Source organism: Gossypium raimondii, chromosome 1 (genome assembly GCF_025698545.1).
Source record: "Gossypium raimondii isolate GPD5lz chromosome 1, ASM2569854v1, whole genome shotgun sequence".
Lineage (NCBI taxonomy): Eukaryota > Viridiplantae > Streptophyta > Magnoliopsida > Malvales > Malvaceae > Gossypium > Gossypium raimondii.
In genome coordinates this window covers 48,261,065-48,279,527 of record NC_068565.1, presented here as the reverse complement: position 1 = coordinate 48,279,527, position 18,463 = coordinate 48,261,065, and the positions used below count along the sequence as shown (strand labels likewise).

Genomic DNA, 18,463 nt, shown 5'->3' with positions numbered 1-18,463 from the left:
ATGGGTTGGTGTCGAGACATACGATGTGCTAAGAAAAGAGAACTTTAATTTACGTGCAGCTTTGATGTGGACCATTAATGACTTTCCCGCTTATGCCAATTTATCCGGTTGGAGTACCAAGGGTCATTATGCGTGTCCTTGTTGTGCTGCACAAACATGTTCGCAATGGTTGTACAATGGGAAGAAGTTCTCTTACATGGGGCATCGTCGGTGGTTACCAGAAAATCATAGATTTAGATTTCAGAGTTCTATATTTGACGGCACTGAAGAGTTCAGAAAAGCTCATTCGCAGACCAGTGGCTCTGAAATCTTGTTCATGTTGGAAGATATGAATTTCATTTATGGGAAGATGAACCAACCGCCAAACACGCAAAGAAACAAAAGATCAATTGATGAAGCTGATGATGACTCCGATGAAGAGGACGATCCTAATGAGGCGGACTTGTGGAAAAAAAAGTATTTTTTTTCAGTTGCCTTATTGGGAGCATCACCTTTTACGACACAATCTTGATGTTATGCACATTGAGAAAAATGTCTGCGAGAACATTGTGGGTACAATTTTGAATGTCGACAGAAAATCAAAAGACAATCTGCAGAGTCGACTTGATTTAGTCCAAATGGGAATTCGGCCTGATCTTCATCCCAATCCACTTCCGAATGGGAAATATTGGTTGCCGCCTTCTATTTTCTCAATGTCCAAGACGGAGAAAGAACTGTTTTACATGGTGCTGAAGGATATAAAGGTTCCAGATGCATATGCATCAAATATATCTCAATGTGTTAGTGTGAAAGATCGAAGATTATATTCGCTGAAATCACATGACTATCACATCTTAATGCAAGATTTACTGCCAGTTGCTTTACGATGTTGTATGTCCAAGAAGGCGACGTCTTGTATAATTGAACTATCCAATATAATGAAAGCCATTTGTGGCAAAGTTTTGGATGTTCAAGAACTTCAGAAGGTACAGGATCGAGCCGTTTTGACTTTATGCAACATGGAGAAAATCTTTCCACCTTCCTTCTTCACCATTATGGTTCACTTGATAATCCATCTCCCGCACGAAGCAATTCTTGGCGAACCTATTTTCTATCGATGGATGTATCCCATAGAAAGGTGTTAATTAAAATTTTTAAAATTTTCCTTCATTCACCTCTATGCCTTTAGTTACAACTTTTGATAATGTTGTATATTGTGTTTAGGTTCCTATCCAAATTAAAGTCTTCTTCGCAACAAGCGATATCCGTAAAGATCGATTCTTTGAAGGCTACTTAGCGAAGGAATGTATGACCTTCGCTCAAGACATTTGGAAGATGTTGAAACAAGGTTGAACAGACCAAATAGGAATGCTGGACTCGCGGACCATAACTTAGCTGATTCTTATTTGTTCCAAAGTTTTGGAGAACCAATCAGTAAAGTTGAAATTGCAGAATTAGATCATTTATCGTGGGTACAAGCACATCGATATGTTCTGTTTCACCACGAATCATTGGAACCTTTACGGAAGTAAGTTCTACAATTTGATAAATATTTATCAAACTAATAATTGTTTATCTTCTAACAAAGTGAACATTTTTTTAACACAGTGAGTACAAACAAATATTGAGATCTCGTTCGCGCTCCCGAAGAACACAACATCGAGATATCAATAAGTTGTTTACAGAATCTTTTTATGAATGGTTAAGCCAAACAGTTTACAGTTGGAGCTTCCGCTTACAAATAATAATGTTTTTTCATAACATTTTTAATTACTCAGTTTACTTTCCTTTCAATAGGTTTGAAGTGGGAAGAACGTAGACGACGAAGTTAAATGGCTCTCCCAAGGTCCAAATCGAGTGGTTAAAAGATATAGTACGTTCCTCATCAACGGATTCAGATTTCCTACAAAATATCGCGAGACGTTGAGGAGAACGCAAAATTTTGGAATAGTTGTTAATTCTGCAATTATAAGTTATGCTAGTGCTAGGGACAATAATCCTGTCGAGGGAAATGTGGAATATTTCGGACATCTTACTGACATAATTGAGTTGGATTACTACGGCAAATGGAAAGTTGTCTTATTTCGAGGTGATTGGGCCGATGTTAATACAACTCATGGAATTAATCAAGATCAATTTGGTTTTACAATGGTGAACTTTGACCGATTGATTCACACAGGACAACAACTGATAGATGAGCCGTATGTATTCTCATCTCAAGTCAAACAAGTTTTTTACTCAAAAGATCCAACTGATGAGGGTTGGTACGTTGTACTCCGTAACACCCCTAGAAACTTGTTTGACATGGGCAGTGGAAGTAGAGATAACATCGACGACAGATCAGAAACTTTGCCCTTTCCAGAACAAAACTTAAATGATAATATCCCTAGTACTAGTGCACAATTTCAATGGGTTCGTCAGATACGGATGAAGATATTTACTGAATAATGATGTAGTAAGATTTTACGATTGTTTAATTATATGTAATATCATAATTTAAATCTTGGTCTTATTATATATTTCAACAATTTTATATGTCTTTATTATTGTTGTAATTAGTTATTAAGTTTACTTACATTTTATGTGTATTGCGGATAAAATGCCTAGAAGAAAAATTCTAAGGAAAGCATTGTTCAAAATGATCTAAACTCGATGAAAACAAATAGTCTTGAGCAATGAGACAACAATTGGATCTTGAATGTTCCAATTATACACGAGGATCCTACGGAAGTTCAAAGTAATTTTACATTTAATTTACATGCGTGTTGACTTATAATTGATTTATTTTTCAAATTCTTATATTATAATATAGCATTTGTAGCTGAAAATGGTGGGACGCTAGAGAGGTCGAGGACGACGCTACTTAGAGAGTTATCTGAGTTAGATCCAATGAGCGTGTCAAGGTATGCGTAAGCAGCTTTTGGTCACTGTTGGATCAGAAGCTGGACTTTTAGCAGGATACATGGGCATTTTAGTACGAAATGCGAATATGTTGCCTATAAACTACAAGTCATGGCGTCAAATGCCCGATAGCAACAAAAACCAAGCCCTCGATAATATTAAGGTAACAAAATGTTAATGTCATCTGTAATGCTTGGGAAATAGTTTCATTTATATTTACTTTATTAACTTGTGTTTTTTGTAGGCGAGGTTTGCTTTAGAGGTCTCGGATGCTTATGTAAAGAAGGCATTGGGAAAAAGATGGAGAGTCAATAAAAGTACTTTGAAAAAAATTATTATAAGACAAAAACAACCCTCAATGAGAAATTGCAAAATGTCCCGCCGGGTATGTTGAGGTACCAATGGGAAGATGCGGTTAGATTTTGGCATTCAAAGAAAGGCGAGGTACGACGTACTTCCAAACTATTGTAATTATTTTAGTTTATAGTATTTACTATTTACATACTAAAAATTTTATAACGTAGGATTGTGAACGAGTTGGAAAAAGCAATCGGCAGCAACAAAAATTCACTCACACAGCCGGGTCGAGAAGTTTTGCATGTGTAGCTGAGGCGCGGAGGTATTTTTAATTTTTTAATATTCTCAAATATGTATAACTTTCTATTAAATAATATTTTTACTACTATATTGTAGGAGCAGTCGTCCGGTCAAAAGTTGGACGCCTTCAACTTTTGAAATTACACATAAGAAGAAAGATGGATCTGCTATGACTCCTGAAGCTGGTGAAATTATGGTACGTTTACTTAATACGATTTGATTTGTTTTAGTTATTTATAGTGTTTATTTTCTAATAGTTTAATTTATTGCTTGTAATGCGACTATTGTTATATTGCATTTGTTTTTTTTAATATATATTGCGTTCCTAACTATGTGATTTATTTATTAGGAAAAACTAAAGGATAAAAAGACGGAGTACGAAGCTATTGCTTCTAGTGATAGTTCTGTTCATCTTGAAGACATTGATAACCGGATTATTACTGAAGTTTTGGGTCCTGAAAGGTATGGTCGGGTTCGATTTCAAGGATCTTTTATCAGCCCAACCCAATATTTTGGATCCAACTCGCACCAATACATGGCTTCGGGGAGTTAATCTCAAGCTGAAGTTCAGAGGTTAAAAGACCAGATGGCTCAGATGCAAGCGACCACATTTGAGGTTCAAAGGAAATATGAAGAACTTCAGCAACAACTTATAACAGAAGCGGTAGCGAGGGAAGCAGAGGCTGCAGCGAGAGAAGCAGAGGCTGCAGCGAGAGAAGCAGAGGTTCAAAAGAAATATGAAGAACTACAGCTACGACTTCAAGTAGATGCGGCATCGAGAGAAGCAGAGCAGAGCAAAAAGTACGATGAACTTCAACAAAGACAGATTATGATGAAGATGTTTCAAGATCATAACTTCCACCGTCATGGTGTATATTGCATAAATATTTTATCATTTTAACTTTTAACGTTTTTGTAAAGAAAAGTATGAATTCACTTTTATTTATTGATATTAATATTATTTTAGTCATTTAATTTGAAATATTATACAAATTTATTGTTTTTGGCTAGTTTAGATCTAGTTGCTTTTGATTTGTTGTTGCAGGAGGGCTGAAAAAAACAGAAAATTTTATTTTAAAAAAATCCCAAAATTAGTGGCGTTTTTAAAAAAGTGCCGCTAAAAGTCATATCATATAGTGGCGTTTGTGAAAAAGCGCCGCGAAAGAACGCTACTTTTAGCGGCGTTTGTAGATGAAGCGCCGCTAAAGAACATTACTTTTAGCGGCGTTTTTTTCCTAAGCACCGCTAAAGAACATGATCTTTAACGACGTTTTTTCCCAAGCGCCGCTAAAGAACATGATCATTAGCGGCGTTTTTTTCCTAAGCGCCGCTAAAGAACATGACCTTTAGCGGCGTTTTTTCTTAAGCGCCGCAAAAGTTAGCGACGTTATCTTTAGTGGCATTTTTTGTGGCGCTTCCTCAAGCGCCGCAAATGCCTTTAGTGGCGTTAAAAAGCGCCGCTAAAGGCTTAAAAAATGCCGCTAAAAACTTGTTCTGGTGTAGTGTGGATATCGTTATATTTGTAATAAATTATAAGTAATTTTAAGGTGAATTACACCAACAGTCACTCAATTAATCTCAATGACAAAATAGTCACTCAACTTTCAAAAAATAACAAATCGATCACTAACATTATCAAAAAGTGACAAATCAATCACCCATTAACATTTTCTATTACAGGCCTAATGACATGTGACGTGGCCAGTTAACTTGCCACATTGGACGAGGAGCCGAAGGGTCTAATGTTCGGACGAGTTTAGGGTAAAAAAATAAATCGATTGGGATTTAGGAGAAGAAAAGAAAATTGATTGGGATTAACATTTTAGGGTTTAGGGTTGGACGATTGAAGGATTGAAACTTCCAGTGTAAAGGTAAGGTTGAAGGATTGAAGGTTGAAGGATTGATATTTTGGGTTTTGGGTTTAGGGAGAAAAGAAGACAACAAAAGATGTCAGTGGTTAGGGTTTATGGCCACAATGGTTAATAGTAGAGAAGCAGTCGATGTTGTTGCATCCACTGTAATTAACGAGTAAGTTTTTGTATTTGGTTTGTGATTTTTTGGATTTAAGGGGATTTGGGTTTAGGTTTTTCTGGATTTCTTTGTTGAAAAATGTTGCATTCGCATGGGGTTATACACTATGTATGTTTATTTTTTGTATTAAAGTGTATGTCAAGTTTAGATTTTTCTAAAGTTATAGTCTTCAATGTGCATATAGATAGCCTTAGGAAAAAGGCAAATAAGTTCCTATTTGACAAATCAATTTTTATTGAATTATTCTAAACTGTGTATGTCATTGAATTATTCAAATATGATTCAAAACATTTTTAAATGTTGATTCAAATATGATTATTATAAGTTTGAATTTTTTCTAAAGTTACTGTCCGTCATGTGAATACTAATAACTTTAGGAAAAAGACAAATCAATTCCTGTTTTTTTACCAACAATATCAAGCTTCTTAGGATTCAAATATGACAAACCAATTCCTAGTTGTGAAGAACATTTTTAAATGTTAATTCAAATATGATTATTGTTTGTATCAAAGTGTACGACGGGTTTAGATTTATTTGGTTATTGTTTGTCATGTGCATGATATTATTTTGGATTTGTTTGTATTAAATTATTTGGTTATTGTACATGACGCCAATGGATTTCTTTGTATTTTATTTTCTGCCATGTGTATGATAGAAATTAATTTGTTTATGTTAAATTGTTTGGTTACTATACATGACAAAAATGAATTTTTTGTATTAAAGTGTATGGCATGTGCACGACAGAAATGGATTTGTTTATATTAAATTGTTTTTGTATTGGTTATTGTATGCCGTTGCCTAGGTTGTATTAAAGTGGTTGGTTATTGCCTATCACTGTCTTTATTGATGTTAAATTTGTTTGGGAGGTTTACTTGATATTAACAAGAGTGAAGAAGAACGGTCTAATTTTGATGTGTAGTTTTGCATTTTAATATATTTTTATAATTTTCTAAAAAATTTAATAATTTAAATATTTTAATAACTTTTTTTATAAATTTTAAAAAAAATTCTACAACTATCAACCGCGTCAGTAATGAACAGTTTTTGACATAATGCAACTCAGGAGATTTAATTGACTACTTTTAGTTGAAAAATACATATATCCTTTATCATATATATTCCCTTTTACTCATTTAAGAATATATAGATTGAAGGAATAATATGAAGTTTTGGGTTGTTCAAGAAGTATATAAGGAATAATATAAAATATTTAAAGCATGATGTGTGAGTTTTTAATGCATTGAATGCTAAGAGGGGGAAGCATGGTCAACATACGATTACATTTCCCAAAGAACTTTTCTACAACAACGTGGATTAAATTCACATCCAGAGAAAAAGACGACACTGAAAAGCCTTAATGACATTTTAAAACACATTATGGAATTCACATGGATTATGGCTGACATAATTTGTCGAAAAAACGCCAAGGACATGGCACACTGAAGCATCACTTTCAGCTTCTGTTTTGTCTAACAAAAATCCCATGCCCATGCCCATGCCCATGCCAATGGTTGCTTATATATAAGTATAACCACCCCCTAATGAAACCCAGATTCATCTCATATATTATTCCTCAAAGAAATAGTTTTTTTTTTCTTGGGGGGGTCCCTAAAGATGACAAACCAAGAAAACTCAGTGATTGTTGTGATGGTGCCATTTCCAGCACAAGGTCATTTAAACCAATTGCTTCACCTCTCTAGGATCATCCTCTCCTATGGCATCCCGGTTCATTATGTCGGTACATCCACACACAACCGGCAGGCAAAGGTCAGAGTGCATGGTTGGGATCCGGTAGCTGTCGCTAGTTTCCATTTCCATGACTGTCAAGTTCCTCCTTTTGCTTCTCCTCCTCCAAACCCCAATGCAGCAATCAAGTTCCCTTCTCATCTCCAGCCATGTTTTGATGCCTGTCATTATCTTCGTAAACCTGTCACTGAGTTGTTACGTATGCTTTCTTCACAAGCAAGAAAGGTCGTTATCATTCATGACTCTATGATGGGATCCGTGGTTCAAGATGTTGGTTCAATTCTCAACACAGAATCCTATGCTTTCCACACTGTTTCTGCATTTTCTCTCTTCTTTTATTTATGGGAATCAACGGGGAAACCACAAGTTAACGCAGAAATGCTTGGTGAAAATGACGTCCCTTCTCTTGAAGGATGCTTCACTGAAGATTTCTTGGAGTTCATTGCTTTGCAACACCGATATCTAAACGTCACTTCTGGGAGTATATATAACACAAGCAAAGTGATAGAATGTACTTACGTTGAGTTGCTTCGCCAACATATGAAAGAAAAGCAACATTGGGCTTTGGGGCCATTTAATCCATTAAAAGTACCTGAGAAAAACAGTTGCGGTAGCCGACACTACTGTTTGGAATGGCTTGATAAACAGGAGATGAACTCTGTTCTTTACGTGTCTTTTGGGACTACAACCACAATGGGTGATGAACAAATCCAAGAACTGGCAATTGGTTTGAGAAGAAGCAATCAAAAGTTCATTTGGGTATTGAGAGATGCTGACACAGGCGATGTTTTCAATGGAGAAGTTAGAAGGCCGGAGCTTCCAAAGGGATACCAAGATTCAGTGAAAGATAAAGGGTTGGTGGTGAGAGATTGGGCACCTCAGCTGGAGATATTAGCCCACCCTGCCATTGGTGGGTTTGTAAGCCACTGTGGGTGGAATTCATGCATGGAAAGCATCACCATGGGAGTACCAATAGGGGCTTGGCCTGTGCATTCAGATCAACCAAGAAACGCAGTACTAATCACAAAGTTGCTCAAACTCGGCATTACCATCAAGGACTGGGCACGTCGAGATGAAGTAGTGACAGCAGCGGTAGTTGAAGATGCTGTGAAACGTTTGATGGCTTCAAAGGAAGGAGATGAGATAAGGAAGAGAGCGGCAGAAGTAAGTGGTGCGGTGCGCCAATCGGTGGCTGAAGGTGAGGTTTACCGTAAGGAGTGGGACTCCTTCATTACTCATATCATTAGGTAGGTTTTATCATTTATTATTATCAAACTACTGCCACATGATTATTTTCCTTCAAGTATGTGTTAATCTACGAAACAAATTTCTGAAAAGGAAAATTATGAAATAAAATTTAGTGTTTCTTTTTAAGTGAAATGACATTCTTTTAACAATATTAAGATTAATGATACAATATACCATTCCATTCGTAATAATAATACGATATATTATCATTAAATTAAATAAAAAAATATAGAGGACTTGTAAATAAATACTAAAGATTTTATTTAAACATTGTGTCACAAGCATTTTAAAAAAATTTACTGTTATATTCACGAAACCATATTGATACCACTAAATGTAACATTTTATATCAGACTGATCACCGAATTTGAGCTACAGTGTGTCGCATTTGTTGTCGGAGCAATTAAGATCAATTCACAATTAAAGAGTGTAATTCGTATGATAAAATCAAATTAAATATACGTTCCTTAACATACCAATGCAAATATAAATTTCATTTATGTAAGCACCTAATAACATACAACAAATCCACCATCTATTAGGATCGTATAATATTTCAATTAAGGCACTAGCACATATCTCACACATTTATCAAACTATGAGAATTATAATTTACATATTCTTTTATGCATATGCATATCAACCATATAAATATTACTACTAGAATATAAAATATAACATTTGATTATAGCGTTATTCAACTACCACAAAACCTAACTTATTAGGTACATGCCAAACATAAGTAATATTGGAAACAGACAAACGTTGCTGAGACTGGGATTGTGGATTAAATGCTGAGGTTGATGCTCGAAAATCTCAAATTAAATCTAACATGCGCACGAAGAAAGCAAATAATACGCTGAATAAAACACTCAATGGTAATTCTATAATTTAAGAATGTAATATTAGCATTAACAATTCTACCCTAAATAAACATGTATATTTATATGCACTTTTCTACCATACACTTGTAACTTGGAGTTACCAAGCTTTACATTTCGATATGAACATGTTATGTATACGAAACTGACACCAATCCATCCCTCTTCAATGCAATCTATAAAGATATTTCGTTATACTTATAATAATGACATTAATTCTAACAAATTTCAATATCAAAACATGCCCTTATCTACCCTATTTTCAATTTACCACTTCTAATATCACCTAATTCGTTCCTTTCAATTAATATACAAACAATTTCAAGTTTAATACAAGTTTACAGAAGCTCAATACTATAAAGGAATTAGCTATTGCATCTTATACAAATTACGTGCAATATAAAACAAAGCTCTCTGACTAAAACACAAAATTCTCTTAAAACTCTCTCAAAACTCGCTTAATCTTCTCTTAATTTTAACGTGATGAAGATGTCAATTTTAGGGTTACAAAAACCCTTTTATAGTCTGAAATTTGTGTGAATATATAATTAAAATATCCCTAGAATAATTAGAATTTAACTAGTAAAATATAACAGAGTTTAACTGAAAAAAGAAACTTGATTTTTGTAGGAACACGTTCCCACGTCGCAACGTCCCAAATCACCTCGTTACGATGTCGTCTGTCGTCATGACATCGGGAAATTCCTCGTCGCGACATCGTCGCCTATTGGATGTGTTGCGATTCTGATGTCCTCATGTCGTAATACGAGTAACGGTAAATGGTTGAAAGGGTTTTGAAATACGAGGCACACTCTACAATTGCTGATGGCCTCCTCCAGCAAGTATCGCCACTTTCTGCCACTACTCGCGACACCGATTAGGAAGCATGAACCACTTGCGCACCAAACCAGTTGTGCAAAAATTTGTCTAACATATTGTATAAGCTGATCAACAGTCATAGTTTATATTATATTTTTTTTTATCTTCGTTTTATACTCTATATTCAAGTTTATGATTACTTCCGACATTGTTGTGTCTAAATTTATAAATATTGATTTGACGTTTATATTTTTGTCTAGGGTATCAGTTAGTGTGAAAATGAAAATGTTGGGTATCATTTTAAAGGTGGAAGAGCAAGTGAAATCAAGCAATAAGTAGATTACTATAGCATGTCCTTTAATACATCCTCATGCCACCCACCGGCAAAGACCCCCAAGAAGCAGCAAAAGTTAATGATCTTTTTGAGGTAAAGAATCTTTCAATATTTTTAAAATTATATTTAGTATATTGGTTTTACTATTCAAAAAAAGAAAATAATACATTAATTACGATTTATTTCTCTGCAAACCACAGCTAATATTTGTAACCAAATGTAATTGAATCCTTCATTATTGGTGCTGTTGACATATAATCAGGGGTTTGGCTCCAAAAAGGAAAAATTGTCATGTAAATCCTATTAAATTATTAAATTAAAATCAATTATGGTAAAATTACACCTTAACTCATCAAAAACAAAAAATTAAGTTTAATCTCTTAAAAATGATGAGATCATAAATTGATACATTATAAATTTATGTTTTGATCTCTCAAATTTAGTATTCAATTCCAGCCCTTCAAACATTTTCAGCTTCACCCTCCATATCATTAAGGAATCTCATTACAAATAAATATTGGATATAGTAGTAAGATATATTGCACTCCCAATGAGAAAATTTTGATTCTAACCTTGAAGATAATATTGATAAGAGGACAACCACGAATCTCTAAATAAATTAATTATATTTTAATATATGAATTAATAACAATTTTTTTATTTGATTCCATATTACTAGTTTTCAATAAGTATATATATTTTTAAATCGTGCTTTTGAACAAATATAGTTTAAAGTGAATCATGTTTAATAGAAAGATGATTAGAAGAGTTCATGGTCAGGTTGGATTTGGATCAGGCCTTAAAAACAGGCCCGTTTGATATGTACAGGCCCAGCTCAATTTAAAAATTAACCCAGATAAAAATGTTAAAATTCTGGCCCGATCTGCCCGTATTAAAATTTTATTAAGATAGGTGCAATTTAACAAGTAAATGTCGCTAAAATAGTAGTAAAGTTAACAATAAAACAATAGTTATACAATATCCAAACAATAACAACATAATAGTGAAATGACACTAAAACAGCAGCAAACAACGGAAAAACAACAGCAAAACAACAATTTTTTTTTACAAATTCAAGCCAGGCCCTCTAAACAAACCTTATTTTTTTTCCAGTCTCATTTTTCAAGCCTATACTTTTGTACAAACCTTCTTACTTTTTAAACGGACCTTCGGGCTGAGCCATTCACTTTTGCGGACATTCGTTATATTATCTGTTGATAGGGGGTACTTGATTCGTTTTATGAAGTTGACTGGATTCTTTGATCCACTGATTATAGATTTATAGGTGGCTAACCAATGTAACACAAATTAATTAACGACGACTCTACTTTGATTTCATTTTAAAATTTTATCTCGTGTCACAGATTGGTTAGTGACAGCTCTACTTTGATTTTATCTAAGATTTTGTCTTATGTCTAACTTAACTTAGGTCTCCGTTTATGACACCAACACTAATTAGTACACATAGTATTACTTCCACTATGTTTTGTTACATCTTAAATAGTAGCAAAATTCTACAACTATTGTTTGTAGGGTAAGATGATGCGTTAAATTGCCTTTGTATTTCTAACTAGGATATAATCAGCGTTATAACATTTAAGATATACCTAGAGTTAACGATTAACTAACATCAACTGATAAAACGAAACTCCAACTATCATATAAAAGCTTCAACTACTGAAGTATTTTCATGAAGATTTTACAACTTGCGATTAGCCACATCCTATCAGACCTTTAGCTTAATTCTAAAAATGAAAAACACCAACAGTAAACTATGTTTATACCTGGGATAAAGTTCTTAATCAGTAACTAAATGTAAATTAGAAAACATGATAGGAGAATACCTGCCAGCAGGAAGTACACAGGCAACACATTCTCAAGATGTAAGTACACCCTTTTTAACATACCCAAATCTAGGAACTTCAAGAAATGTTTCAGCCGACAGATAAAAATCTTCTTAATCCTTTTGCAGTATCATCCGAGCCAACGGATATAAAAAGGTCTTAAGGTAAGACGGGAAGCTCAGTCTTAGCAAAGGAGAAGAAACTGACACGCCCGTTTTCTACATGACAAAACTTAAAAGGGATGGCACCATGCTTTCTTTCAAGGGCCTCAATTTCTACTCTGGATGGTGGACTGCACCTGTAAGAGAAGACAAGAGAAAAAACAATAAGATATATAGACAATAACATTGGAAATTTTCATGTTATAGATTGGTTGTGTCATGTTTTCAAGTTGGGGTCAAAATTAAGTGAATACAAGTCCAACGATGGTTAAATTCATAACAGTGTATTTAATGGTTGAACAAAAATTATGCCAAAAAGTAGAGGACTAGAGAAGAGGCTTAATAGAGTCTGGAAAGCTAGCATATAATAACATATGAAGAAAAGCTCTACATGAACCACTTTCTTTTCAGCAGCTTCTGGAAAAGAACTATAATAACAAGATACTCAACTAAGTCAATTTATATCTTAGCTTATAGAGCCTAACCAGTTTTGACAAAAATGTGAAGAACAATATTAATTGTGTGATTCTATATTCATCTGTCTTTAGAAAAAATAAGGAGAGTCTCAAGTTGATAGCAATAGAAGAACAGAGAAATTAAGAAAAGTTCACAAAGTATTACTTCTAGTAAATCCAGATTTTAATTTGTTTTTTTTTACCATGATAATTTTGCAGTAAAACCAATGCACCTCAGCCTTACGTGTCTCAAAAATGCAACAATTTTTTTTATTAATGCAAAGCCTTAGAAATTTGAACACAGTCATTTCATGACTAGTTCTTCTTCCGAAAATGTTACCTTGATGTGTAAGCAACATTCGACATCAATGAGAAAAAAAATCTTAAGTGGGAAAATATCCTAACACAAAATATGAATGAAAGAAATGAAGTAAATCTGCATATTCATGAGTGTAGAAGGGTCCTCAAACTCTTGGATAAGCAATATAACCTTACCTACTTATGTATAGAACAAAACTTGGATCACCTGGAGAAGACTTTCTAAACTTGCTGTTTGGAAGATAAACATTAAAAGCTGGACTCACATCTGTAATCTGCATATTATTGAACAACTCAATGACAGAATTCTCGTCTTTCGGTTCCATTTCTAGCATCTCATTACTGTCTTGACTGCCTTCAAGTGAACAAGTTCCAGACTGTATCTGTTGACCCTTCACAGACCAAGGAATACCGTGGCGCCCAACTACATAGCCAAGAGACCTTAGGTGCTTATACACCTCAAAGAGCTCCCAATAGCATCCACTCTTCCCATTTGAAAGCTTTTCATATAGTTCTTTTAGAGAAAGATGTATGTCATTTCCATCTAAAACGTGCAACGCCCCTATTTCAATCAAAAACCTAGAAATTTATTTCTAAAAAATTAAAATAAAGAACTAAAACTTATCAATAACGAAAATTTTAAGTCAAGTTGGGTTTCACCTACAGAGTTTCCTCAATGGAGCAATATGTGTTGCCATTGCGAACTATCCCCATAGTCACCCACATCTTACCCTTCTTTTCAACAACCTCAGCCATAGCCAAGTCATCAACCCATCGAGCCTTTGAGATATCTTTCCTGAAACAAATTTTAGTCATATAATTCAAGTTCTAATAATCCAGTAGAATTAACTCTAGATAGCTAGGGCTTGGTATAGTCATTACTAAGCAAATGTGGGTAGACAAAACTATATTGTGCCATAGTCAAATGTAAAAAAGCAATATTGTTTAATATTAAATAAAGTATGCCATTTATATTCAAAAAGCAAAATTTGGGTATTGCAAAGAACTTAGGAGAATTTTCTTATTTCCTTTTCCTCATCTTCCCAAATGAAAATAAGTCTTTTAAATTGCTGACATTCAAAATGCAAAGTAACCAAAAGAGTACCTAAACTGTAATTTGGATAAGAACCCAGATGAGTAACAATCCTCTTCATCATCGTCCTCATTTCTGTCTTGAAGATAATCCTCATTGTCTGAACAACTTCCCCAATCATCGCTGCCCATTATAAATACAGAAATTGCTGCAGAAAATATGAGTGTGTGAAAAGCATGGCTGAAAGCATTCTACAAATAACGAAGTAAGCTAAAAACATTCTGGGTGTCCCCACTGGAAATTGAATATAGCAGAGTGAGGTAGAGGCGCAAATGAACCATAACTCAAAATCTCAACGACTCAAGTAGAAAATTAGGGTTGAAAAATTACCTTAATAGTTTCCTGATCTATCGGAAACTTGAAGGAAAGGGAGGGCCTGGGTCAGAGACTGGAGGAAGAGGAGGACAAAGACGAGGCTGCGACAATAGTGGTGTTAGGCTTGTTTGTTGTCGGCGGAGATGCAGAAGAGAAACGAGAGTTGTCGGGATTTTTTAATTTTAGAAAGAAAAAATTTATAGACTAGGTTTTTGGAAATCTTAGAACTACGTTTTACAAGTTTTCAATTGAATCGTCCTTTAAGGAGGAAATGATTTTGAAAAATTTCTATCGTGACGAAAAATAAATAAATTTTAACCATTGCCTGATAATGGGTTGGGCGGCCTGGCCTGGCCCGACAGTCCGCTCTAAATATGAGAGAATTTGGATAAAAATATAGGCTTGAAATATGGGTTTAAGCAAAAAACGAGGCCCGTTTTTTACGCAAAAATTTTTTGGCCCAGGCCCTGCCCAACCTGAATATATAATAAATGTTTTTATTTTTATTTTTAAAATACATTTCTCATTTCTCCATCTCCCATTAGACATTTAGTATTTATATAATAAATATATATTTTTTATTTTTTTTATTTTAAAGTATTTTTAAAAAACTTTTTTATTTTTTTTATTTTTAAAATACATTTCCGAATATAATAAATTGATTGCAAAAATGACGATGAGGACGATGAGGATCATGTTTCTTCGGTTGCTTTTTAGGATACTTCCTTTATAATTGTTGAAAATTTAATTTAGCTTGCAATTTATATTTTGTTATAAAATTAAATATGTTGATTGGTTAATGTATGAATATTCTGATTAGTTGATTATATTTTGTAGTTTTTATACAATTTTGGTGTTTACTAAAAGAAAAAACCGAGCCGGGCTGGGCTCAGGCTTAAGAATTTTTTCCTAGGCCGGGCCTTGGCCTAGGACGCGGGCCGAAATTTTTTTGGGCCCAGCCCATGATCACCTCTAATTGCCTTATAAGCCATTTTATTTTCCAAATTTGTACTTCTGACGGGGTTATAAACGGTGTTGCTTAAAATTCAATTTCATAGACAAAAAGAAAGCCTATTAGTTGAAAGGCAAAAAAGGTAAAACTAGCAAATACAGTTCAAAAAACACATTTTCTGTTCACCAAATTTTTCTTTATTTTTTGGAAAACAATGCAGAAGTTTTATCCAAAAATGAACATGTGCGGTACAGTTGTAGACATGTCTTAACATATACATGGACCAAATCAGACAACAACAACGATGCGCTTGTGTTAGGTTTTTAGCCCAATTATTCAATGATGATAAGAAATAAGAATATATTTAAACCTTTTTGTCATAGCCTATATACACAACAATTTCTTTGCATTCCCACAGTGATAACATCTATAAATGGGATCCAACCAAATTTAGGGGGAAAAACTAAACTCAAGAATTCTTCATCTCGTATCTTTGTTTCCATTGTTAGCATAAATCACTTCAACTCAAGTAAATTACCAAAAACACCCTATAAGAAAATAGCATCAAAAACATAAAATTTACTCATAATTTTGAAAATTTTAGTGATCAAATTATAACTTTTAAATTAAGTAACAAAAATAAAAATTATTTACACATTCTTATCCATTAAATCAATTGAGTTTATATTAAAGGTAATAAATGTTGTGTATTATTCCAATTATAATTATTTCTTTTGAAATAATAAAATTTTTATTTTAAAATTACATTTATGTAAAAACATTTACTTCGTTTCTTTCTACTTTTAAAATTTACCGTAGTTTCATCTTAAGGTAGCGCCATCGTTACATATACTAAAATGATTAGTATACATTTAATATAGGGTAAATTATATTAGTAGTCCCCAACTATTAGTAATTCTTTTGTTATCTAAATGTAAAAAGTTACAAAATGATCATTCAATTATTCAAATTTGTCTTTTTGGTCTCCCAACTATTTTAGACTTTTGGGTGTTTCTATTTTTACGTTAGTCAACTGGTGATTAAAAAAGACAAAATTGGAAAGTTTGATGATCGTTTTATAACTTTTCATAATTGGGTAACCCAAGTTTCAAATTATCCCTTGAAATTTTATTATTGATCAAATTGGTCTCTCTCAAAAAAATTAAAGCAATTTAATCTTTTTAAATTTATAAAGTGAGCAACTAAAGACAATTGATAATAGCATTAATGTTTTTATGTCAATTATACATAATTTTGATTCAGTATAGTAAATGTTACATGTTAAATTTGTTAAATCAAGACAAAATTACACTTTAAAGGCTAGATTTATTATTACGTCAATAAAAATGATGTAAAATTGATGAAAAATATTAATGTTGTGATCGATCATTTTATCATTCAATTATGAAAATTTACAAAGTAATCGCATAACAATAAATTTAATATAATTGTTTGAATTAATTGGGAAAAAATAAGGAGATGAAAAGAAAATAGTGCATGGAAGGTTTGTAGTAAAGCAAAAATATGAAACCTAGTTAATTTATTGAAGCAGTATTAGTTTATTCCATTTGAGAAAACAGTCACATCTTTGATGGAGCTTTTAAGATACAGATATTCCATACTTGATGACCTCTAATGTTAAGGTGAGTTACATTAAAACCCAACTGGGGCAATGAGACGTAAAACTGGAGTAAGTCATCGTGGCAGATTTTGCCCATTCCATGCACAAGCTCAGCGCAACATTGCTCTGAAATTTCTTCATCTTCTAAAACGGCTTTCACAATGTTTTCCCCACATTCCCTACTCATCTTCTCGATGCATTCTTCTATGGTTTTATAGAAACCTGGTTCTGGTTCTGGTGGGATTGTAATCATGAACTCCTCTTCGCTTGTTACCATTGAAGCTGCGATTAATATGGATGAGAGCAAAGCAATCACCATGGATAAGTTGTGGTTGAGTTTTGCCATGGTGATGGTGGTGTGGTTACTTTGATGCCAAGAGAAGAGAGACAATCAATTGGTATGAATTTTTAGGTTGGGAGTTGGGGGATTATATTAGATTTGCTGGTTTAATGTTACAAGAAAGCAAATTAACGTATGTAAAATGTTATTATGGGGTTAGTAACTTCAACTGGTTATTATGGGAATTCAACTGAAATTTGATGTTTTAATGCTTTTGAGATGTAACGAAAATGGAGTTGAGACAGCCCCAACCATTTCTTTACTGCCCTACATAAATATGTATACATGTATGTATGTATGAATGCATGATTTTTTTTTAAAGAATTAAATTATATATTTTTACGATAGTAAAAGTATAATTTCAATATTTTAATAGTTTGTATCTTCATAATTTTTAAATGATTAAATCAAATTTTTATCAATTTTAGAGGGTTAAAGTGTAATTTTACTATTATTAATTTAAAATTTTATAAATTGTAAAAAAGCTAAAGCTCTGGTTTCACCACTATGGCTTTGTTGCTCTATACATTTATTTTGTTTGTGATTAGAGGTGTTTATGGATCGAGTTGGGCTAGGCCTAAATATGATATTAACATATTTTATGCTTACTTAAGTTTGGCCCAGCCTAAAATATGGGCTTAAAATTTTGCCCAAACCCAATCATATTTGTAGAAGACTAACCCAAGTACATTTTAGGTCCATCCATATTATTTTTAATTTTTTAAAAAATTATTTATATTATATTATTTCAATATTTAATAATTTTATACATTTTTTATTTATTGAAAATTTTTATATAATCATCTTAACTTTATTTTAATGTTTACA

The 18,463-nt window shown here is 33.2% G+C and overlaps 3 protein-coding genes across 4 annotated transcripts; 1 reads left to right on the top strand and 2 right to left on the bottom strand.

Moving 5' to 3' along the window:
* Positions 1-6,954: 6,954 nt before the first annotated feature.
* LOC105786216 (zeatin O-glucosyltransferase) lies at positions 6,955-8,634 on the top strand. The gene has a single exon (XM_012612556.2). It carries the CDS (start codon positions 7,123-7,125, stop codon positions 8,503-8,505), a length of 1,383 nt encoding a protein of 460 aa, XP_012468010.1. The 5' UTR covers positions 6,955-7,122; the 3' UTR covers positions 8,506-8,634.
* Positions 8,635-12,174: 3,540 nt separating this feature from the next.
* On the bottom strand, positions 12,175-14,995 carry LOC105786215 (uncharacterized). 2 transcript variants are annotated; one of them, XM_012612555.2, is made up of 5 exons: positions 14,738-14,995; positions 14,420-14,555; positions 13,979-14,105; positions 13,492-13,893; positions 12,175-12,678 (listed from the first exon to the last, which is right to left on the bottom strand). In XM_012612555.2, the coding sequence occupies exons 2-5, from the start codon at positions 14,526-14,528 to the stop codon at positions 12,540-12,542; spliced, it is 777 nt and encodes a 258-aa protein (XP_012468009.1). In that variant the 5' UTR covers positions 14,529-14,555; positions 14,738-14,995; the 3' UTR covers positions 12,175-12,539. The 2 variants fall into 2 exon arrangements, with proteins under 2 accessions (XP_012468009.1, XP_012468008.1); XM_012612554.2 differs by having other exon boundaries at positions 13,979-14,110; positions 14,738-14,993.
* Positions 14,996-17,254: 2,259 nt separating this feature from the next.
* Positions 17,255-17,641, bottom strand: LOC105787348 (protein DOWN-REGULATED IN DIF1 11). Its single transcript, XM_012613707.2, has one exon. It carries the CDS (start codon positions 17,639-17,641, stop codon positions 17,255-17,257), a length of 387 nt encoding a protein of 128 aa, XP_012469161.1.
* Between the last annotated feature and the right edge of the window lie 822 nt (positions 17,642-18,463).

Coding starts and splice junctions, on each gene's coding strand:
- LOC105786215 (XM_012612554.2), bottom strand. CDS start 14,538: ATGGGCAGCGATGATTGGGGAAGTTGTTCAGACAATGAGGATTATCTT. Junction 14,111..14,419: donor TTATCCAAATTACAGTTTAG/GTACTCTTTTGG, acceptor AATTTGTTTCAG/GAAAGATATCTCAAAGGCTC. Junction 13,894..13,978: donor TGCTCCATTGAGGAAACTCT/GTAGGTGAAACC, acceptor ATAAATTTCTAG/GTTTTTGATTGAAATAGGGG.
- LOC105786216 (XM_012612556.2), top strand. CDS start 7,123: ATGACAAACCAAGAAAACTCAGTGATTGTTGTGATGGTGCCATTTCCA.
- LOC105787348 (XM_012613707.2), bottom strand. CDS start 17,641: ATGGCAAAACTCAACCACAACTTATCCATGGTGATTGCTTTGCTCTCA.